This window comes from Nicotiana tomentosiformis, chromosome 3 (assembly GCF_000390325.3).
Source record: "Nicotiana tomentosiformis chromosome 3, ASM39032v3, whole genome shotgun sequence".
NCBI lineage: Eukaryota > Viridiplantae > Streptophyta > Magnoliopsida > Solanales > Solanaceae > Nicotiana > Nicotiana tomentosiformis.
Window position 1 is genome coordinate 146,656,482 of NC_090814.1, and position 22,780 is coordinate 146,679,261.

Consider the following 22,780-nt stretch of genomic DNA (forward strand, 5'->3'; position numbering starts at 1 on the left):
AAACATTTCAAAAGCAATATTAAGCAATAGCATATTGTAAATTTCTTTTTATTTCAAGAAAATTAAAAAAATAAAAACAAAAGCATGATCAAAACTTAACATTTAGATTCTAAAAGTCTAAATTGACTATTGGAATAAGAGATTAGCTCCCTCTTTTTTTGTCAAGGAAAAAAATTTATCTAATAATTAGTGGAACAAGTTATATTATAAGTACGAAAGTCCTCTTTAACAATAATAGTAATAGTGAAAGAATAAATTAAAAATTTACTTACTCATAACGTAATATTTTTAGACTCAAATATGCTTTACCTTTCATGTTCCATTCGCATAATTTGACTTCAATTTATGTCACTTGTATTAAATTTGCTAAAATATGCTAAAATATTCTAAAGTATAAAAGTGTTTGGCTCAAAATCTAGTGTTTTAATTAGAAGGAAGTGAATGATTAGTGCCTCAAATTTGAGTTCAACCACTAAGACAGTCATCAATGCTTTAGTTAAGGGTTAAAGTAACAATTTACTCATTTCACATGGGAAGTTATTGCAATTATGACAAAATAGAGGGCACGTTTTCTTGAACTAAAAGTGGGGTCCACGAAGAGACACACAGTAAAGAGGTGTAGATATCTTAGCGTACTTCCTGTCAATGCTGAATCACAACACTTTTTTTTCCCTTTTCTGTTTATTATTATATCACCTCTGCCCCCCAAACTCCAAAAATAAATTACGAAATATTAATCCACACAAGAAAAAAACACAAAACTCTCTCTCTCTCTCTCTCTCTCGCTCTCTTTCGTTTGTGTGTGCGTGCGAAGACGGTTCTCTCCTTCTCTGTTTTGGAAATAAAGGAAGATACTCAAAAGGGTACGTTGGATCCTTTTATTTTTGTAAGTAGAGAGAAGCCACTCTTTTCTACTACCATTGTTCATCAACTTCTCTTCTGCGGCGGACACCTCACTCTCCTTTTTCTTGTACCCTTTCGCTGGAACTAAAATCTCAATGTCCTCCAGAGTGAAACAAGAAAAAACAGAAGGATTTTAAAATCCAAATAAATAGGGAGGTGGGTTTTGCTTATTCTAAATATAGTTTCGGGAAAATAAGGAAAATAAATCCTATTCATAACCGAAGAAGTTTTTTCATTGTTTTTTTTCTTTTCAGCTAGATCTATCTGTCTCTTGCAATAACCCCTTCAATCTGTTTTGTTTTGTTATTCTTTCCTTGTTTTTTTGTTTAATGTTTTGTATACCTGGGCTTTTTTGTTGCATGTGAGGGTTCAATTCTTTCTGAAAAATCCGTTAATTTAAACTGTTTTTTTGTTTGTTCTGTGGTTTAAAAAGCTATGTGGATTTTTTTATGACAGGAAAAGATGTGATTTTTGTAGGGGTTTTTGGGTGCTTAGGAGGAATGCTGTGGATTGACTGAATTTGGGGATTTTTTGCTATTTTATCCCCTGCTTTCTTTGAAGAGGAAATGGGGAGTTCGGGTGAGTCAAGTGCCAAAGCCATTGATGCGTCGGTGGGTGGGCTGGTGTGGGTCCGCAGGCGAAATGGGTCGTGGTGGCCTGGTCGAATTTTGGGCCCAGATGAGTTACCTCAGAGTTGTTCTGTTTCACCAAGATCAGGCACTCCTGTTAAGCTCCTTGGCAGAGAAGATGCCAGTGTGTAAGTTCTTGTTTTCACTGCCTTTGTCTTATTTATTTATCTTTTTCCTTATAACTATGGTGTTGTGGCCAGCTTGCGCGCACCTCTACTTATTCACACGGGATTGTCTTGGTGTTGGGATTTGAACCTCAGACCTCATGGTTCTCAACCCTCTTCATTAACCACCAGGCCACACCCTTGGGTGCCTTATTTATTTATCTTATTATGTGGTGTTCCTTCAAGTATGAGACTTTCTCCTTGCTATTTGTTTGAAGTGGAGATTGTTAGCAGTCTCTCCCATTAATCCTAATTATAGTTCCCACTCCTAAACTTGTCAAAAATGGATAAAAAAGACATTAGATTCCTCTGTGGAGCTAGGTTGATGCTTTATGTGCTTAGGATCTGGATAGGAATATGCAAAAACCTTAAAAGACAGATAATTTGGATCAGAAGGATTAAATTTTTGACGATGAAGTAAAATTAAAATGAATGGAGAATTTGTGTTCTAGAGTTGGTTGAAGGGAAGGAGTTCGCGAGTGTGTGGTTCATTCATTCCTGTAGCTGCTAAGGTTCCTCGTGCACAGAAGTCGCATAGTTATAGACTTGTAGTGTCTGTTTTGGAACAAAAATATTAGACGTAGTGTGTGTCAATTTACTTACCACCTATAATAGAACTAAGCTAACGAACCTAATTACCATGTCGTGAAACAAGAAATTGTGGGAACTACTTCTGACAGTTAAACTATGAAACCTACAGAATAACTTACGGTTAGGTCTTACTGATTCTTGTGGAGAGGCGTTCAGACTTTTGGAATGTTAGGCAACTCGATCTGCTTAGCAAGAGGTCTCTCACCTACTGAAATAAATACAAGGGCCCATACTCACCGCCTTCATACTAAAGGAATCATCCACTATATTGGCCTTCTCAGGATGATACAGGATGGTAATATCATAGTCCTTTAGCAGCTCTAACCACTTCGTTGCCTTAAATTTAGGTCCTTTCGTTTGAATAAGTGCTGGAGACTCGATGATCCGTAAATACCTCGCAAGACACACCGTAGAGATAGTACCTCCAAATCTTCATTATATGAACGATGGCTGCCAACTCCAAATCATGAACATGGTAGTTCTTCTCATGGGGCTTCAACTGGCGTGAAGCATAAGCAATCACTCTACCCTCCTATATCAAGACACACCCAATAACAATCCAAGAAGCATCATAATACACTGTATAAGAACCCGATGATGAAGGCAACACTAGAATTGGAGATGTGGTCAAGGCACTCTTGAGCTTCTGAAAGCTCTCCTCACACTCATCTGACCACCTGAATGGAGCACCCTTCTGGGTTAATTTGGTCAAAGGCGCTGCAACGGATGAGAAACTCTCCATAAAGCGACGATAATATCCGGACAAGCCAAGAAATCTCTGAATTGTAGTAGCTAAAGACGGTCAGGGACAACTATGGACCGCCTCTAGCTTTCTTATGGTACTTTCTTTGTTGTGAACTGGTCTATACTGCTTGTGCCATTTATGTAGTACGTACACCTGTTTTTGGCTTTGAAAAGTTTAATGTAAGCCGTGAGATCGATATTTTCAGGTGTTTATTGGCAATTGTCAAGTAACAATGTTGATTCTTGACTTTTGCAAGTGTTGTAAGCATTTTTTCATATCTGTATGTGACGTGCAGGATTTTATTTGGCAATATGGGGAATCTTCCTTCTATGGGTAAAAGTTGAGTTTTAAAGCTAGCTAAGATTACTATATGTTTCCTAATTGCGGTTCTACCTCAGTGGCATCATGGACAGAAGTCATTCAGAGCCATTTTTGCTTCTGATTGTTCCTGTTGCAGAATCCAGTTCTACGTGTTCCTCACAAATTAAAATTGGTTCAAGTGGCTCAAAGTTCTTGACTTGTTGGATACTAAAAGCATCTTAGTCCTTTTTGTAGTTGCACCCGTTTCTCCCAGTTACGGAGACATTACTTTCCTTGTTAATTATTGGGCTGCCAAGAAAAGTTGGCATTAATTTCCTTGCTATCATTTAACCTGCTAATACTTCCGCAGTTCAGATATATGGTGTTCCTTTTCAGTCACGTGTTTTACTTTCTCTAATAGCAGTATTTGTCATCTTTGTTCTCTTTTAAATGGACTTGTTTTTTCTTGCTCGTCCCATTTTTGCCCTCCCTTTTTAAGGAGTGTACCAACGGTGGAAGTGAATATTTTCCTTTTCCTTTTACCTCGATTCTTGATAAAAAGGTCTAATAATTGCTGCTGTTTCAGGGACTGGTATAATCTTGAAAAATCTAAGCGGGTGAAAGCCTTTCGTTGTGGGGAGTATGATGAATGTATTGAGAAAGCCAAGGCTGCTGCTGCTAACTCTTCAAGAAAGGCTGTCAAATATGCTCGAAGAGAGGATGCCATTATTCATGCTCTAGAGATTGAAAGTGCTCGTCTTGGGAAAGACCATCCAAATTTTTTCTCAAGAATAGATAAAGAAGATGGAGAGCATCATACCATGGAAGACTCACATACTTCATCTAATCCTCTTGAAGATGGTAAGGATTTAGATGAGGAACTGACTAGTTCAGAAGATAATTCAAATTCTGCTCAAGAATTATCTCAATCTGGTGTATCATTTGAGGCGCCAAATCATGTAATTGCTTCTAATGAGAAACCTGTGTGTGGGAGACGGAGGAGAACACCAAACGACTCAGAGGATGATGGAACTGAGGGAAGTAAGCGCATGAAAGGACTTGATGACCTGGGGATGGGTGTGGTGTCATCTCTGAAAAGGAAGAGATCTCAGGTGGCACATGTTCATGATTTTTTAAAGAGAAAGAACCGTCGCCGGCCCTTGACAAAAGTTTTGGAGAGTACAGCAATGGTGTCTGTTCCTATAATGTGTGAACAACTTCCTAGTCCAACTGGCTCTACTCTCGTAGGGGTGTCTGAAAGCAAAGTTTATGGGTTACAGTCTATAGAGTCTGGGAAAAGTTCCCCTACTGTACTCAATAACGACACAGATAATATCTCAGTTACCTGTGTGAATGGGAAACCATTGGATGCATTTGGTTACGCTCATGATTCTTCCCTTGTTAAATGCAAACAGAAAGAGAGTGAAATTTCCAGCATTTTGGGGTTGTCTGGGAGTGGCTCTTCTGACAGGTTGTTTGATGTGCCTTTAGTTACAGAAGAGAAGCATTCTGCAGGTATTCATGTGCATTAACAGAAATTTCTTTGCATTGTAATGTTTAAAATTTCTTTGCAGTGGCAGTGTTATTAAAGGCTCATTTGAGGTGTGCTTAGCACTCATTTAAAGCTAGGTTGTCCATTTGGCAATGCTTAGGTGGTGCTATAGTGTAGGCGCGAAGGTTTTTTTTACTTTATTTATAAAGTAAGATAATATCATTGAAAGGGCATCAGGAAGATGCCAAATTACAAAGACAGAAATTGTGTTAGCTCCCATACAAAAGACAATACATTGTAAGCTCCAGTACAAGAGTACCTATGCTAGAACCAAGGAGCTAACTAAATCCAATAAAGTGTCAACCCTATTAACAGGGGAAAGGAAGTTCCAACTGAACAAACTAACTAAACATCTAGCTTTTTTCGGGAATATGTTGGAGTTGATAACTTGATATTCCATCAAAACATCTTGCATTTCTTTCATTCCAAACAATCCAAAATATGACTGCTGGGATCATTCTCCATATTCTTTTGATGGCTTTGTTAGCTCTCCAAAAAAACCAGCTAATATAGACTTCGTTGACGGTGTGAGGCATGATCCAAGTTATATACCAAATATGGATAGGAAGAAGTCCAAATATCAGCAGTGACTGGGCAATCAAGAAACAGATGGTTAACACTTTCTAATCTCTGTTGGCACATATAGCATCTGTTGACTAGAGTAATGCTCCTTCTGCTAAGATTGTCTTGTGTTAAAGCAGCTTCATTGAGGGCAGTCCATGTGAGGCATGCTACTTTGAGTGACATTCTGGTCCTCCAGACATGTTTCCAGGGCCAATCCTCTAGTATTCCATTCTGTGAGCACATAAGGCATGTGCCTCGACTCCAATGGGTCTGTCTTTAAGTGGACGATACTAAACAGTAAATATATTTGGCAACTGATGCATTAATTGTTAAAAAACGCGGTTTAGAACCTTGGAATCTTAGGGTGGATAACCTCGGTGGATAACCTCTGTGCATACTGCATAATATGGTTTAGAAGAGCATATATGCAACAGGATTTCCCTTCCCTTTGGTTATGGAAGACCCAAAACTAATGTGCTCCAGGTCTCATGGAAGCCTCATTGGTCTTTGTTCTTAGGCATAAGACACGACTTAGTTTAAGTGATTTGAATTGGTAGATTTTGGTTGTGGTAGCTTTGGTGAATCATTCCCCTTAACTTCGCAGTTGGTTTGCATTATAGAGTGGGACTCTCTCACTTCTCTACTTCATGTTGGGGTTTGTGGCTGAGTCAGATTAATTAGTAGAAGCACCCATTTCTGTCTCATGTTTTCTCATGACACTGTAATGTGTTATATACAAAACCTTATACACCAGCCTCCGCCTGTCTTGGACTTCTTAAATCTCACTCTAGAAAAATTTCTAAACTCATTGTCGAACTTGGATTAAGAACTTATTTTCTAATGCAACTGTTTCAAAAAAAAAAAAAAATCTTTTCTGTGGATTTGACGATTTGTATTGAGGATACCTTTTCAGTGGGTGAACTTGTCATGACACTTCTTTGTACGTGAATTTGTCTTCAATTTCTTCTCTTATCAACGTTATGAGTTTCTAGTAGCTTTTTCACCAATGATTTGTGAAGCTGTTATATTAAAAAAGCTTTTCTTCCGCTGTTTATTCTTCCTTTTTCCGATTTAACATGGTTGCTCTTCTGCTGTCTGATCTATCTCTGTCTGCCTTTTCCCCATTGGATTGTTGTTCTTGTTATTTGTGTATGCTGATGTTCTTTATTTCTCCACACAGGCTTGTCTCCTATTATGTCTTGTACATCTCAGAAGGCTCAAGGTGGTGTTGGGGCACAGTCTAGCCAGGGCAGCCAAGTTGAAGCTATTTCGTTTGGGAGTGAGGAGCTTGATGACTCAGACTCTACTAGTTCTGGTAGTGACGATTTCCAGTGTTTCAGCCAGAGGATGGAGAAAGGAACTTCAAAGTGGCAGTTGAAAGGAAAGAGGAATTCAAGGCAGACAAGTAAGATTACAAAGAAAGATTCTGTAAAACACGTTGACTTAAAAGATGAATCAAATGTATATTTGACTGCTATGGATCTTGATGCATTCCCTCTTTCTCCAGGTCGGAAAGCTGGTTGCTATAATACTGGTGGTTCCCATGCTTCAGAGAGTTTGACATATAGTTTAAAGTCGAGACCAGCAACAACTATGCCTCAGTCCCAAACTAGATCCATAGTGGATGAGTTGCGAGGTTGGAGCAGGAATGTTTCTCTCAGAGAAGCTTGTATGAAGGGGCCAACAGCAGAGCTGCTAGCTCCCCAAAGGTTGCTACCCTATCGCCAGTCTCGATATACAGTTAACCCCAAGTATGAGTCATCAGATTTTTCTCTTAGGCACCACATAGCTGATTCTTCACTGTATGATGTTAATCTTGAGGTCAAAGCCAGCTATCGTCCACAGCATGTTCCATATATATCTCTAATGAGCAAATTGAATGGTCAGCCTATCATAGGTCACCCTCTCACAGTTGAAGTCTTGGATGATGGCTTTTGTGATAATCTGCTAGTCAGTGGATCTGAGTGCTATAGCAGCAGCTATGACTTGGATGAGGATCACAGTGAGAACATCTCAGCTTTGCAAGGTGCGGATATGGATTATGAATCCAAGCCAAGTTTGGCGGCCAGGATGTCTACTAGGCATCGCATGGTGCAACCTCGTGATTCACCAACTAAGTCGCCCAAGACAAGGAAAAACGGCCTCCTTTCAAAGAAGATTAGAAAATTGTCTTCCTTAACCGGTTCTCACCAACAAAATAAAGAGAAGAAACCTGTAGTAGAGAAGCTTAGAGGCCCTGCAGTAGCTTGTGTCCCCCTGAAAATAGTGTTCAGTAGGATAAATGAAGCATTAAATAGCTCAGTACGACCTGCCCACCGTTCTATTATACCAAGCATTGGTTGAATGATGTTCCATTGACCGGAAAGGCCAGAGTAGTGGACTATGAGGATTTGTTCTGTAGGAATTCTGATTTTTAGCAGCCCAGTCTGGATTCTCGAGTTGAATCATTTCTGTACAATAACAGGGTGTGATTTGTGGAAAATGTGGTGCTGGGGGAACTCTGCTGATTGGCTGCTTTGCCTGCTGTATATAATGTAACGTTAGTTGAGGTGTAAAAATGGTGGTCTGATTAGGATGGGTTCAATTTTTCGACTTTGATTTAGAGGGTTAATAACTTTATGCTTTTTGTATTTATGGTACGGATTGCGCTGGCTACTTCAGTGCATCATTTAAAATCTCTTCCCCTTCTATTTATTTTGTATTTTGAGACGTTATGAACTGAGCCTCATTTTTGAGAATGAAAAAGCGCGGAGCTTCTGGCACATGAGATCCTAGTCTGATGTAGAACGAGGAATTTCAAGTGTTGGGGAAGGGACATTCTCTTTGCAAGAAGCAATGTCACTTCTATGTGGTGAGATGGTCATGTTATGTTATTTCTATGTAGATTGCAACACATGGAATTCAGTTTTGGATCAACTGGAACTTCTTTAAAGTTATGTGAATCAGTGAATTTACTTGTGTCGCTAGATTGCGTGTGATAATGTTAGCTATGTGTAGCTGCATCGCTATTACGTGTGATAATGTTAGTAATGTGTAGCTGCATTGCAATTGCGTATGATAATGTTAATAATGTGTATGCTGCATTGCAATTGCAAAGGAGAAATGCGTATGATTTTGAGAACCAGGTTTTGTAGTTGCAATTTCACGATGATATAGGCCATATCTCTTTGGAGTTTTCTTCTCCTTTGGCAGTAGAAAGTAGAAACTGCAATGGGGTCATTTACATTTAGGATGACAAAATTACTTGTAAATGTTAAAAAGCACTTTTACTTTAATATTTTTTGGCTTTAAATTACTTTTTAGCAAAAACCCAGAGTTTATATAGATAACCTTGCATCCCGCTAGACATCCAAAATTGGAAAAGGATGGGTACAACTTTTTTAGTTCGCTTACCAAACAAATTAAAGTAAATCATTGCTTCACACTTTCAACCGATCAGTGCCGGCACAAGCCGCTAAGGCAAGTGTTTTAGGCCTCCAAATTTGGGTGCCTCATTTTTCAATTGGTTACTAATAGGGTTTTTTTCTTGCACCACAGAAATTAGGGTTCTTAATTTTGGAAGAATCTTTTCTAAGAAGACATTAGATTGAATTTTAACGAGTAGAATAAAATTATTAGAAGGGCAAATTGGTCCGCTCACAATATTTTATTTAATGATAAATAATAGGGGTGACAAATGGGCGCCGGGTCGGATATTCGGCGGTTAAAACGGGTAATTCAAAAAACGGATAAATTATCCGATTCGACCCGTATTTGAGAATGATAAAAAATGGGTTATCCGATCCATATTATCCATGGTTTCTTGAATATGATCACTTATGGGGAATTCCTAGTTTCCAAAACTTGAGGAACCCCTAATTTGAGGTTTTACAAATGTAAAAGTTAAACACATTGGTTATCCATTTGGTTAACCATTTTCTAAGTAGATAATATGGTTCTTATCCATATTAAACCCGTTTTTAAAAAGTTTATTATACAACCCATTTTTTAATGGATAATATGGGTGGATAACTATTTTTTTTTTACCCATTTTGCTACCTCAATTAAAAGAATTGTTACAAAAAAATTCAAATAAGGGAGAAGAGCATAATATGGTAAATCACAAGGGAGGTAATTGTGACGAGGCCAAGGTCTATAAAATTATCCGTTTTATTAATATAAAAAAATTAAAGTGTTGATTCACATTAATGACCTTATGTTTGGACTAAAATAATTTCTCTCGAGCGTTTACACGTGAAAGAGAAATGGGCCATTTCAGTAATTTCAATTGTTCAGGCCCGTCACATTTCCTTGCCTAGGGTTTTAGATGCCAATATATAATGCAAAATTTACACACTTTTGCGATCTTAAGCTCTCAGCATCCTCCTCTTCCCGCCGTCAAAGCAAAACCCTAGGAACCCCATTTGCTCTCAGTTAGTGGAAATGACAACAGTTCCAGGGCAACTTGTATGGGAGATCGTGAAGAAAAACAACTCCTTTTTGGTTAAGGAGTTTGGTAATGGTACCGCCGGTGTTGTCTTCAGTAAAGAACCTAACAATCTTTACAACCTTCACTCTTACAAACACTCTGGTTAGTCCCCTTACATTTTTACCTCTTAAAATTGTCTAATTGCATTTATAGAGCAGGATTTTGTTTCTCTGATTGCAATCCGTTAAAATTGTCTATTGCTTGATAGTTTACGTGCAATTTGTCATATGTCGTTCGAATGTTATTTAGGATTTTATAAGTGTACACATTTGGTTTTTTAACTAAAGTTCAGGTCTTTCATGTTTGGTAGTGTTTATAATTGTGGAAAGGTTTGCTTAATATACAGCTTGTTTGGATTGTTGTTACATATTTGGCATGGGTTAAATTAAGGTGAAATGAATTTTGTTTTATGGTGTTATGATTGATTAGGCCTAGCAAACAAGAAAACTGTGACTATCCAGGCTGAGGGGAAAGATAAGTCTGTGTTGCTTGCTACATCGAAGACCAAGAAGCAAAACAAGCCTTCAACTTTGCTGAACAAATCTGTGATGAAGAAGGAATTCCGCAGAATGTCCAAGGCTGTAACCAACCAGGTTGGTTTCCCTTGAGTATTTGCTATGTCATTGTTTGTAGCTAAACAGCATTATGGTGACTTAGTATCTTTGCAATGTTTGCCATCAAATCAAATTTCGGTAGCTTCTCTATTTGTGTGCCTCCTCAAAATTGTATGTGCTCAGTTCTTGTAACCAGCATTTGTTTGGTTTCCTTTGAGGCTTTGACTATGTCACTACGACATGTTGATAATGGGTTATTGTTGTCTTCTTCCTATGTTATGATCTTAATACAGGCTCATTTTAAGGAGCCAATCCCTTTGTTACAGAGATGTATTAAGATCTCTTACCTTCATAATTTTGAGGTTAAACTTTCTTTCCAGCATCTGTCACTGCACTTTTTATTAAGGTTCAAGGGTTTTATGTGTTTGGATTGTGTATTATTCTGATCATTTAGAGTCTACACCCTTGAATTAATATAAGTCGTTGATAATAGTCACGTTTGTTGAAGTAATGGCTGGTTAGCTTTGAGAATTAGTTATTTTTTTTATATAGTTGGTTATTTGAAGTGATCGGTTGAGTCGTCCAAACCAAATAGGTCGTCAGGGTCTATATGTGGAATAAAGACATGAGTACCACATTGTGATGAGTTGCTATTGTTCTCTTGCATTTGCCTTTGAATTTTTTCTTTGGAGATATATTTAAAAGAGGTGAATTTATGGTTTCCCATTGGTACATCTCTTTTACATTATGCCTTCTCGTGTGTTAGTTGCTAGTTCTCAGTTCTTGCTGTATTCCATGAGTTGTTAAGGTTTTCTGGAGATTTCTTGTGGTGAATACTTCTGAATACTAATATTGATGTCCTGTTAAATAATGTGGTAGTTGCCTTGTTTTAAGTAATGGTTGGTTTTTAGCTTCGAGAATTAATTTTCTTTTGTCAAGCATCCATATGCAGACTGCACATGAATCATTTTGACTGAGTTGTTATTATTCTTTCCCATTTGCCTTTAATTTTCTTGGGAGATACTTGTAAGAATTTCATCTGCCAAGGTTTTTCTCATTGTTATATCTGTCACATTATGTTTTTTCCTAACTAGTCTGTTCTTACTGTATTGCATTAGTTAAGCTTTTCCATAGTTTACTTCTGGGAAATACTTCTGAACACTAATTTTGTCTTTGTTAAATAGTTATATCGGCCTTATCTATTTTCACATTTTTGTATGAAGATATTTAACATAGTTAACTATATACAGGTTGCAGACAACTACTACAGGCCAGATCTGAAGAAGGCAGCCCTTGCAAGGCTGAGTGCCGTGAACAGGAGTCTCAAGGTTGCCAAGTCAGGTGTGAAGAAGAAGAACAGGCAGGCGTAAGACTTCATGCTAGGAAATGCTATGGCGAGTGACTTGCAACGCATGGTCTTTTAAGTACCAAAGTTTTGTGTTTGAATTTTATCTTATATTTCTTTCCGAGGTAGCTATTGGCGCAAGTAACATTGTTTCTCTAGTTTTGACTCTTGAGCAAATATTGGCATCGTTTATCAGTTTAAAAAGATCATTTACGTTAATGTATGGTGTCTTGAACTTGGGGCATTATAAATGCACGTCACTTCCTTTTGCGTAGTTATATTTATTTGTTGCATCTTTTGTAATTTTTTACATGTGCTTAAATAAAAATAACTAAATTGCAGGTTTTAAACCTATATGTTTTAGCATTGTGTGAATAAAGGCCCTAATTGTGAATATGAATTATTCAGTGAGCTTGCTTGGGTTGAAAGAGTCCAACTTTCGTTGCCCTTTGATAAAATGAGTCCATTGATAAACTATCAGAATCAAGTCTTGAGATGAAATGAATGTAGGGTGAATGTTTGATGCCAGTAATCTCCCAGGCTGAGGAGGGTTTACATTGTTTAAATTAAAAGGATGGGGCAGGCTAAGCAAATGATATCGTCATTTTGCAGTAAATCTAAAAGGTTGCGGCGAGGACTGAATTTTTTTCCCTATAGATCTTATTCGGTTTTTTATGGTTTGTAACTTTTGGATTATGTTATGGAGAGATTGGCATGTTTATGGCTGATTTGCTCAAACAGCCCCTTTTGTCAGTTTTGTATTTAGAAGTTGGTTACTTCTAAAATCAGAATTATTCGATGTTTGACAGATCACCTAATCTAAACTTTAGAATTCAAAGTTATAATTTGGACTACTTATCTAAAGTAGTGCAACCTTAGCACAGGGTATTCTAGGAGAAACTGCTTTACACTGTAGGTTCTCCCTACTAATACTGTCGGAAGGAGAAACTACTAGGCAGTAACTTTATTTTATCCATCTAACTTGGATGAAATAGCCGAGGTACGCCCTAAGTGTTTGGATACCACTGTTATTTAAATAAAGAAGAAGAAGAAATGATGGTATATAATTCAAAGAGAAAACTGCTGATCTTTTGGGCTCCAACATATCCTTTCTGATAAGGAAACTTTAAGATTAGGACAATGGAATTCATTGAGTAGTAGCTTTGTTTTTGATTTGACAGTTGGCCACTGGAAGAAATCCAAACAAGCCCAAACGTGCAGAGAACCTAATATTAGTATATTAGTTCCGTCACTTCAAGGTTGGTAACAAAGTTTCCTCATTAAAGACAATAAGAAATACGAGAAGCAAGTTTTTGCTGTTGAAGCGTTCTCAAATAAAAAACAGGAAACGAATGACCACATCAAAACATGAGTACCTCTACCTTCCGTCTGAGAATAACGAGCACCAATTTAACACGCTTTTACCAACCTGGGCATTTGACTAGTAGCAAAAGTCACCTGCAGAATATTTTGAAAAGTATATTGTTGCTTATTCCTTGCTACATACGCTTGGAAACGTCTGTTATTGCATTTTCTTTGGTATAAAAGTGGCTAACAATAACATTATTCTCAATTATAAACGATCTCATTCAAGGGATCAGTTGATGGAAAAGAATTCAATTCCCAAAAGACCAGCTGCTTCATGCAGCAAAGGGAAGCAAATTACGAAGAGCGATGAAGCTGCAGCAAAGCGCGGACGCTTTAACCGCTGCTTCTCTTTCATGGAAATCTCAATTGATCCTGGAATGAAGTCGTTGAAACATCTCGATTCAAAGAAGTTCAAGGAAGAAATCAAGAAATGGGCTAAAAGCGTAGTCACTTACGCCCGCCAAGTCAGTGACCGTTTTGGGAGCTCTAGCTCGTAGTAGTTTATACAACAGTTAGACATTAACAAGTTGATCCAAGAGGCTGTGGTGTGTATATAACGTTTCTCTTTTGATCGTCCATTTCTCTGTATATAATTTGCTCGGTACAAACATGGACTCTATTCTGTAATAACTTCATGCAAATTTGCGTTTTTCCTTTTTGGGAGTCAAATGGCTTTTCGTGCGAAACTGGATCAGATGAAATGTCATACTCATTATATTCCCCTCGCACACATTACGGAAGCGGTTTTCGTTTTTGTTTCTTCTGTTGCTTGTCCTTTATAGTTTGAGGCCAAAGATTATGTCAACGATTATAAGCGAAATACACTCTGCTTATTTATTTTCTGCCAACTGCTCATATTCAATACTGAATCCCTGATGGAAATATGCCTTCACCTCTCTTTCTCTGTCTCTCTTTAATATTTCTGGGGTTCACGTTGAGATGATGATGAATTTTAATACATGATATGAGATGGTATCTAGTCTAGCTGCTCAACCAAATACAAAACTCCTTTACATCCAAAGAAGATAACCGCACTTTACACTGGCACCTACAGTCCACTAACAAGAAATTTAACCGTTGCACAATTACACACAGCTCAAAATCGTCAAATATGCTCCCATATCTACCTTCAAATTTGGCTTTCGAGAGAAGGGGAAGGTGATACCGCGCTGTGGATAGGAACATGACACTCGTAAGTCCAACAACATATTCACTATTCATCTTTTTTTAGTTCGGCATTAATTTTTTCACCAGAAATGCTCCTTAAAAGCTGCCTGGAGCACATATCATGTACATGAGTTGCATTCTTCATCCGATTAGCTCTTATCCACGCGGGCTCCTATTCAAGATGCAAGAAATGAGCAATGCTCTTTAGTCACAAAGGTACATGTAATTTCTGAGATTCGTCTAGCTACTAGAAATCATACCTCTGGAACAATGCGTGAGAATACAAATTTTATAAGCAAAAGCACATGCTCCATAATGAGAATAGCAGCAAGTCCAGGTGATATTTTCCATTGCCCGTCACGATCATAAAGGCATACGAGGAGAATGCAGTTTGTACATATTGACATGACAATCAGAAACTGAATTCCAAGACATTAAGCCATTGTAAGAACAAGTAGTTAGGAAGGACGGTGCAGATTGAATAGTCGGGTTGTACCTGAAATATGTTTAGCCAAGCTCCGATTGTCGCATCAGGACGTGGAATGGGCCTTCTTAACATGGCAAGCAATTTAAGTGCATCTGTTCGTATCTCTGTGATGTTGTTCTGCAAAAGCAAAATTCAATAAGGCTTCTTTTTACTCGTTAAAAAAAAAGTGAACTATATCAAAAAAGGTAGGCCATATGCATTATGTACCAAAGTAGCAAAGGCAAAACCAAGTGGAAATACACAAGCAAACATCATGATCATTCCAAATTGCAATGCCAATTCCAGAAAATCTGCAATGATTAAGAGTTTCAATTAGCTATGGGTATTTAAAAACAGTTGCAGTTGCAGTAATTCAAACATCGACATGTTATTAAGGTGTTTAATAAGATTCAAACTCATTTACGATCTTTAATAAGAATAGGAGGCATGAATTACCATCGAAAAGTCCGTCTTCAAGCTCCTCTCCAATACTAGCAGAATAATCAGGTTTAAGGTACTCCTTTTCTACTCTAGACATGTATTGGGTCTTTTCCGAAGGCCTTCCATTCTCACGTTTTCTCTTGTTTCTTCACATAAAGGGACATATCAGATGGACCATAAAGTAGCAAGCAAATGATTATGCCAGGGAAAATTAGCTCTCCAACAATATCCATCTGGAATGAAGAGTCTTACCCCACAGCTCTATATTTCTTGAAGCTGTATTTTAAATAAGGTAGAGAGTTCTCCAACATATTCTCCAGCACCTGGGGAAACAGTAACAACATATATTAATAAAGATTCAGATGGTATGTGTGAAAGGAATCAGAAACGATCCCATCTACCTCTGATATAATTAGACGTTGAATGAGAACTTGGCGAAGTGTCATAATATTGCGGTGCAATAAAGCATGATAGAAGATTCCAATGTAGGATTGCATGAAGTAAAGACCAAAGACCTGCAGAAGACACTAAATTCCCAATTAAGGACAAACAGCCGGGAAATTTAGGAAAAATACTAAGTTTCTGATAACCACCTTGTAAACCCAGCTGTCAGCTCTCCGTTCTATGTTTTTGTTGTTCTCATATTTTACAAGCTTCACTGATATCTTTCCACCAATTTTATTAAAGTACTGAATGGTAAAGAGGTATACAGCTGTCAGACAAAACCTGAAAGAAGCAGAAAGTATATTATTTTTGTATGTGGCAGGCTAAAGTGAATTACGAGCAGATAAAGCTATGTTAATTTGAAAACTGCGAAGTCAGCAAAGATTTGCAAGGTATAGGTAAGAAAATTGGATATTTGGAGGAAAACTACTTACTACTTTCTGTGGTGTTAAGACCAACATTTTGTGATTGCAATCTGAATACCAGGATATGTAACCCCCAAGAGTGAACATAGAAAAGTTAAATAAAATATTGGCAGTTGTTTTATGAAATAAAACTGCATGCTGGGAGGTCAGAAGAATTTCAATATCAAAGAAAAAGTACTTCTTAGTCATTCCAAAGCTGGTACAGTTCTAGGCCCTAACAGAACATGAACTAAAATAGGACATCAAATAGATGAGCCGTGGAAGAGGAGCCTTGGCGTAGCTGGTAAAGTTGCTGCCATGTGGACCAGGAGATCACGGGTTCGAGCAGCGGAAACAACAAGAAAATGCAGGGTAAGACTGCGTATAATAGACCCTTGTGGTCCGACCCTTTTCCGGGCCCCTGCATAGCGGGAGCTTGGTGCACCAGGCTACCTTTTTTTAAATAGATGAAGTAAGGAGTAACAATGAAAAAGAAATTTTATCAATATTGGTATTTCTTTAATAGTATCAAGAATTAGGTAACTCATCCTGCTCTATTGAACTGGTTTACTTAAAAGTAAGACATCCTGGCTTATTTACATTAAGATGAACACCAAAGAGAGGATCTTGACGTGGAATCTTAACCAATCAACTTGAAGATATCTCAGACACTGGGATTTCAGACATAAGCAAGTATATTTTTCTTTTCTTATTTTATTTGTATAAAAAATGACATAAGTTGGCACATATAGATAAAACATGTAGTTCTGGACTACTCTAATGCCATGGATTAAGAAGAATATATAGTTGCTTACTTTGATATGTCAGACCTCAAAACCTCATAGACATGAGCGAAAGCCAATTCAAAAGGCAGCTGGAGACATATAATGCTCAGTATAATCATGGCATCATTTCTGAATCTCATGAAATGACCAAGCCATTCCTCTCTTTGAAATGCTTCTTTCCCCCTTGGTTTATCAGTTTTGTCAGCCCCCTGTTTCTTCATGAGTTCCACAGGGGACTGAAACTGATACCATTCACCTTCCAACAATCTAGAACCATTGTCTACACCAGCCGGATAATTCATCTGCCACCTGCACTCCAGGCAGTGAAATACGAACGAAAATATGTCAATCCAAATAACTTCAATGGAAGATTGAAAAGATTGACAAAAACGAATGGAAAAATCATGTGGAATGTGTCACCTGACAAGAAGCGCGGAGTTTTTACGCTTCCAGAATTGCAAAAATAACACAGCCCAAGAAACTATGCTTATGAAGAAAGCTGAAAGGACAAACAACTGCAATGACCTGGAAGAATATATAAGAGCCTGTTCAGAATCAGAATCAAAACTAAAAGAAACTTTGCCAGTAACGGGCACAGAAAGTGGGATTGACCTACCCAAAATCCACTAACTGCACTGCAAGTCCAAACGCAGCTGGAAAAAGTATCCATTTTGTGTACATCCCAAGAAACGCAAAATAGGAAGCTATCTATTGTTGACATTATGCTAGTCAGTGTTAAGCAAGTTGAGAATTGTGCATTGTGGAGAACATCGACACAAATAGCAGTGGAATTAAGCATGAATACAGAATGCTAAATAACTCCAAAAAGTTCACCTTCGTGCCATAATAGTTACATATATCATCTATAGGCTGCACAGTGAAGTCCCACCAGTTCAATGCCCAACTTCTTAGAAGCTGCTTCCTCTTTTTTTCATCTGCAAAGATATTTTAAATCTGCTTTGGTTGTTTCTAGACCGCTGTTAACTTGAGCATATCAGAGAAAACATACCATGCACAGGGAACACTTCTTTAACAATGCCCACTGACTCCAATATTCGCAAAAGAGGCTTTCCTGGCTCCCAGTGCACTTCAATTCCATCAGACTTTAATACAACTGTTGAGGTGCTTGTGTTCACCTGCAATTTTGGACTTCTCAAACATGAACTGAGAGTATGGGAGGAATACAGTGAGCTATATTGCACCACAAAAGAATTTTTTTATTCCAGTCTAGATTACTCTCTTTTTTGAATAAACTAAGACACAGAAGATTTATTTATGATAAACGGAAAAAACTAATAGTTGCAAAGATGGGGAACCTAAAGAGCACTCGAAAAGACGCGCTTCAGACTTGCCTAATTTGATACAGACAATCAAATGAAGGCGTGAATAAACTTATGCATCAATTAGGACAAGAAAGCACAAATACTAAAGCGGGCTAGGATGCCAGTTAACTCACAATCCCATATATTATGTGGCGGTAGCAACAGTAGCGTTCAAACCAACTAAACAACGAGCCATCTGGCTGCCTTTCAAATGCTTCAACCTCATCCCAGTGAAATTGCAAATCCACTCCTGAAACCAAAATTGTGTGCTCAGAATTAAGCAAAAGCCTGCAATTTTTTCGGACAGGTGAATCAGCCAGTAATTGCATCAGATCATACATAGAAATGAGAAACGAGAGAAATTTTAATAGGAAACTGAAGAAAGATTTCATGATTATCACCGATATGAGTCCGTTTCTTCAATTGCAACTCTGCTGCAGCCTTGCCAAGAGTTTCAATTGGCGCTTCCAACTGGAAAAAAAGAGCTTGTGATCATTAAATTTTATATGCAGAATCAAGAACAAACCAGCAACAAGGAGATACCTGTCTAGTGACCAGACCTATTTTGTTAATATGAACCAATTATATATATCACGCCCATAATTTGTATTTTCTAGTTAAAGAGAATTTCGGAAACAATCTCTAAAAAGGCATGGGTAAGGTCTGCGCACACTTTATCCTCCCCAGACCCCACTTGTGGGAATACACTGGGTATGTTGTTGTTGTTTGTAGTTAAAGAGAATTAGAATCATAACAAAAGGGACGGCCCACATATTGTAGAATATGCGTGGATACATGCATAACCACGGGCAGTTCTTGCGTTTCAATGTGTGATTCTTCAATGCTTTACCCATCTTGCTATCTTTTTTAAGCAAAAGGACCTACTCCCTCTATCCATCCCAATTTATGTGACACACTTGCCTTTTTAGTCTGTCCTAAAAAAGACTTCTCAATTAATGAAAAATCCATTAATGAGATGATTTATAGCCACGGAAATATCTACGACATGTTTTAGATCACAAGTTTCAAACACTTTCTTTCAAACTCTTAAGTCGTCCTATACTAGCTCTTAGTTTGTATGCAGTAACAACTATGGGTGCATTTTCTCAGTCTCAAGGATCCAAATTTCAGCTCTAAACTTTTGGGGTCCTCTATATCCCACAAAGAAAGACCAAAGCCTACCACACCCAGTTATCAATGTGTGCCAAGCTTAATTAATACTATGCTGTTCTTACGTGCTTGTTAGTCATTTCTGCTGTGACTAACAAGAATAGTATACTGCAAAATTCCTACTAAATTGTAGTATGCAGGGCAGCTTCAACCTACTTCAGTTTTCACCTAGAATCTCCATCTGTTCGGGTATATCGATATGATTGTTTATTGTAACACAATATTACAGAATAGAAATGTTAAATAATCCGTCATAGTAAGTAAGAAAGCGACTGCTTAGAGGAAAATAAAACAAACGTAAATTAAACAACGGGAATTTCTCATGCACTAAATTCAAACAAGAACAGAAACTATCTACTTTAATATTACTAAGTTATTTCAAGGAATTAACCTCTGAATATTTTACTAATCGTAACGTCAACAATAGTAATACAGCTGAATTTAGAACGGAAACGGACCCTGATGAATTCATTCTGAAGGCCAACAACTCTGTCAACAATTAATCCCGCTTTTCGAAACTCTTCAACGAGAACCTCAATGCAGTCACTGCTCTTCGGAACCACCACGCCAATTTCAAAGGCCGTTTCTTCCTCTACACCATTCCCATTCATTTCCTAAAATTTATCGCTTCCTAAAGTCCCCAAAAATGTTCGACAGCTCCAACGAGGGAAAGTGTGAATCCTCGCTGAAGCTAAAGGAACATGAAATCAAATAACGTCAATGAAATTATCGAATTAAAGCCAAAAAAAAATGTGACGAACATAAGCGTTTCGGAGCAGAGAGAAAATGGCGGAGAAATACACGAGAGCTGTGAAAGCAAGGGGGGAAAGGTGACACATATGCTGAGGGGAAGAAGAGGAGTGGCAGAACACGTGGAATTGGCGCCTGTTGTTTTTTGTGTAACCGTTTTTGGATACCCTTTCAGCAATAAACAGGTCAAATTTTATAGGCACAAACCACAATGCAGTATGGATTGCTGTGCTCTATATATTTTCTTTTAATTCGTCTTTTTGTATTCGGGGCGGAGATGAGTGTTCTTTCTATGTCTGTTGTAATTTGTTTAACACGTTTCGTTTATAATGACTCAGCATTATCAAACCATATACTACGAGTATTATATATTGAGATAGATTTATTGTCACGATCCAAAATTTCACCACAGAAGTCGTGATAACACATAGTCTTTAAGATTAGGTAAGTCAATTTTTATTATATTTTTGAAGCTATTTTTTTTTTAAAATAAAAACGAAAATAATTACAATATACAATCTCCTAAGACTGGTAGTATTAAGTCACGAACTCTAACTGAATACATAAAATGATCACGAGGACCGAATATACAATATTGTTTGATTACAAGTTAACAGTACAATGAAATGAAAAGACTCCAAGGGACTGCGACGACCAAGCAGCTCTACCTTGAATCTTTACGATCCCGCTTTAACTCTGCTCAAGTCCATTATCTTCAATACCTGGCTCTGCACAAAAATATGCAGAAGTGTAGTATGAGTACGCCATGATCGGTACCCAGTAAGTATCAAGACTAACCTCAATGGAGTAGAAACGAGATACAGTCAAGACACTCACTAGTCTAATAACTTGTGCAATATAATATACAAAATAATAGGAAACAAATAACAATAGCGCAACATGAAACAACCAGTGATATGCACAGCAGACAACAAGAATACCATTAATATCCCCCAACAATTAATAAGTACAATTACACTCAATTAAATCAAGTCCTTCAAATAAATGTCTTTCACATATAATTCTTCTAAATAATTCTCTCTCAAATATAATTTTCTCAAATAATTATTTTTCAAATATAATTCTTTCAATAAATCTTTTCAAATATAATTTCCTCAAATAAATATCTTTCCCATACAATTCTTTCCTATAATACTTTCTAAGTAAAAATCCTTCAAAATAAATATTTTGAATATAATTCTTTCAAATAAAAAGTCACCATGTGACACCTCATTTCATAATCATAAAAATACAGGTCTCAGCCCATTTTTATATTTTTCGTAAACACGGGTCTCATCTCATTTTCATATTTTCACGACACCTCGTGCCCATAATTAAATTATCATATTTTTTCGGCACCTTGTGCCCTCATTTCATATCACAACTACACGGACAATTCACGTTCCAATTATCATTATCATTTCATCATAACACCTCGTACCCATATTTCATATCACAACTGCACGGACAATTCACGTGCCAAATATTCTCATTATTTACTCACGGCACCTCGTGCCCACTTTTCATTTTATAATCCGCTTGGCAATAGCCACAGGCTCTCAATTTCAACATAAATCAGATTGTTATCAATTTACCAACAACAAGACAAGTTGTACAAGGTATAAAAATAAACACAAGAAAATCACAACATCACATGAAAATTATCAATACCACAACTCAACATCATCACATATCGTCCCTGACAATAGTCACCCTTATCGCTCCTATTGCCACCCTTATCACTCCTATTGCCACCCTTATCGCTCCGCCCAAACAATATCAATAGCCACCCTTATCGCTCCTATTGCCACCTTTATCACTCCTATAGTCATCCTTATCGCTTCGCCTAGACAATATTCCAACAAACACAACAACAGTGAAATGCCACCCTTATACCCACATAATATCAACGGTGAAATGCCACCCTTATCTCCCCAAAATAATAACTCACACAACACAATAATTTACATGAAAAATTAACACGACAATATAATAAAATCAATTCATATCACAATTTGCCCAATGGCCACAACCAAATTTCAAAGATATAACAAAATCAATTAATTTCACAACAAATAACCCAGGGCTCCACACAATGTATATAACACCCAAAAACAATCAATAGAGATAGAAAAATAATCAACATAGGGCACACCTTCATTAATCCAAATTTAGATAATTATATTAACACATCTTCTTAAGTTCATTTAATTAATTATTTGCAGAGAAAAAATTCATAATGAAATTAAATCCCACGAATATCAAACTCACAGAATTCACATAAATATACAGGTAACATGCACATCATCATATAAAAATAAATTCAATAAATGTGAATTGAATCATGGCAAACAAATGACTAAATAAATGCCAACAATTATCCAATTAACTACACAATATGCCCAAGACTCTAACTCAATAAAATTTGCACATATAAGCCTGAGTACGTACTCGTCACCTCGCGTACACGGCTTTTCACATTTCACAAATGACACATAAGACACGATACCTAAGGGGTAATTCTCCCACTCGAGGTTAGGAAAGACACTTACCTTTTTGAAGTTAGGTCGATATTCCAAAATAGCCTTCTTCCTTGAATTGACCTTCGAATAGCTCAAATATATCCAAATTAATTGTACAACTTCATT

At 37.3% G+C, this 22,780-nt stretch overlaps 3 protein-coding genes across 8 annotated transcripts; 2 read left to right on the forward strand and 1 right to left on the reverse strand.

The window, feature by feature from the left end:
- Nucleotides 1–708: 708 nt before the first annotated feature.
- On the forward strand, nucleotides 709–8,210 carry LOC104107580 (uncharacterized protein At1g51745-like). Of its 5 annotated transcripts, none has more exons than XM_070197783.1 (6): nucleotides 709–863; nucleotides 1,360–1,660; nucleotides 3,328–3,370; nucleotides 3,917–4,847; nucleotides 6,629–6,853; nucleotides 6,956–8,210. In XM_070197783.1, the coding sequence occupies exons 2-6, from the start codon at nucleotides 1,470–1,472 to the stop codon at nucleotides 7,789–7,791; spliced, it is 2,226 nt and encodes a 741-aa protein (XP_070053884.1). In that variant the 5' UTR covers nucleotides 709–863; nucleotides 1,360–1,469; the 3' UTR covers nucleotides 7,792–8,210. The 5 variants fall into 5 exon arrangements, with proteins under 5 accessions (XP_070053884.1, XP_009614718.1, XP_070053888.1 ...); XM_070197787.1 differs by having other exon boundaries at nucleotides 710–863; nucleotides 1,381–1,660; XM_070197784.1 differs by lacking the exon at nucleotides 709–863 and adding an exon at nucleotides 875–1,059.
- Nucleotides 8,211–9,763: 1,553 nt separating this feature from the next.
- Nucleotides 9,764–12,093, forward strand: LOC104107578 (large ribosomal subunit protein eL28z-like). Its single transcript, XM_009616417.4, has 3 exons — nucleotides 9,764–10,018; nucleotides 10,346–10,509; nucleotides 11,721–12,093. The coding sequence occupies exons 1-3, from the start codon at nucleotides 9,871–9,873 to the stop codon at nucleotides 11,838–11,840; spliced, it is 432 nt and encodes a 143-aa protein (XP_009614712.1). The 5' UTR covers nucleotides 9,764–9,870; the 3' UTR covers nucleotides 11,841–12,093.
- A 2,079-nt stretch (nucleotides 12,094–14,172) lies between these two features.
- LOC104107577 (anoctamin-like protein At1g73020) lies at nucleotides 14,173–20,280 on the reverse strand. 2 transcript variants are annotated; one of them, XM_070197788.1, is made up of 16 exons: nucleotides 19,841–20,280; nucleotides 18,614–18,683; nucleotides 18,347–18,462; nucleotides 17,900–18,026; nucleotides 17,725–17,825; nucleotides 17,507–17,598; nucleotides 17,311–17,415; nucleotides 16,921–17,199; nucleotides 15,851–15,983; nucleotides 15,659–15,784; nucleotides 15,510–15,580; nucleotides 15,273–15,403; nucleotides 15,045–15,127; nucleotides 14,847–14,954; nucleotides 14,611–14,769; nucleotides 14,173–14,522 (listed from the first exon to the last, which is right to left on the reverse strand). In XM_070197788.1, exons 1-16 carry the CDS (start codon nucleotides 19,991–19,993, stop codon nucleotides 14,397–14,399), a joined length of 1,980 nt encoding a protein of 659 aa, XP_070053889.1. In that variant the 5' UTR covers nucleotides 19,994–20,280; the 3' UTR covers nucleotides 14,173–14,396. The 2 variants fall into 2 exon arrangements, with proteins under 2 accessions (XP_070053889.1, XP_009614711.1); XM_009616416.4 differs by having other exon boundaries at nucleotides 15,659–15,772; nucleotides 19,841–20,275.
- Nucleotides 20,281–22,780: the final 2,500 nt, after the last annotated feature.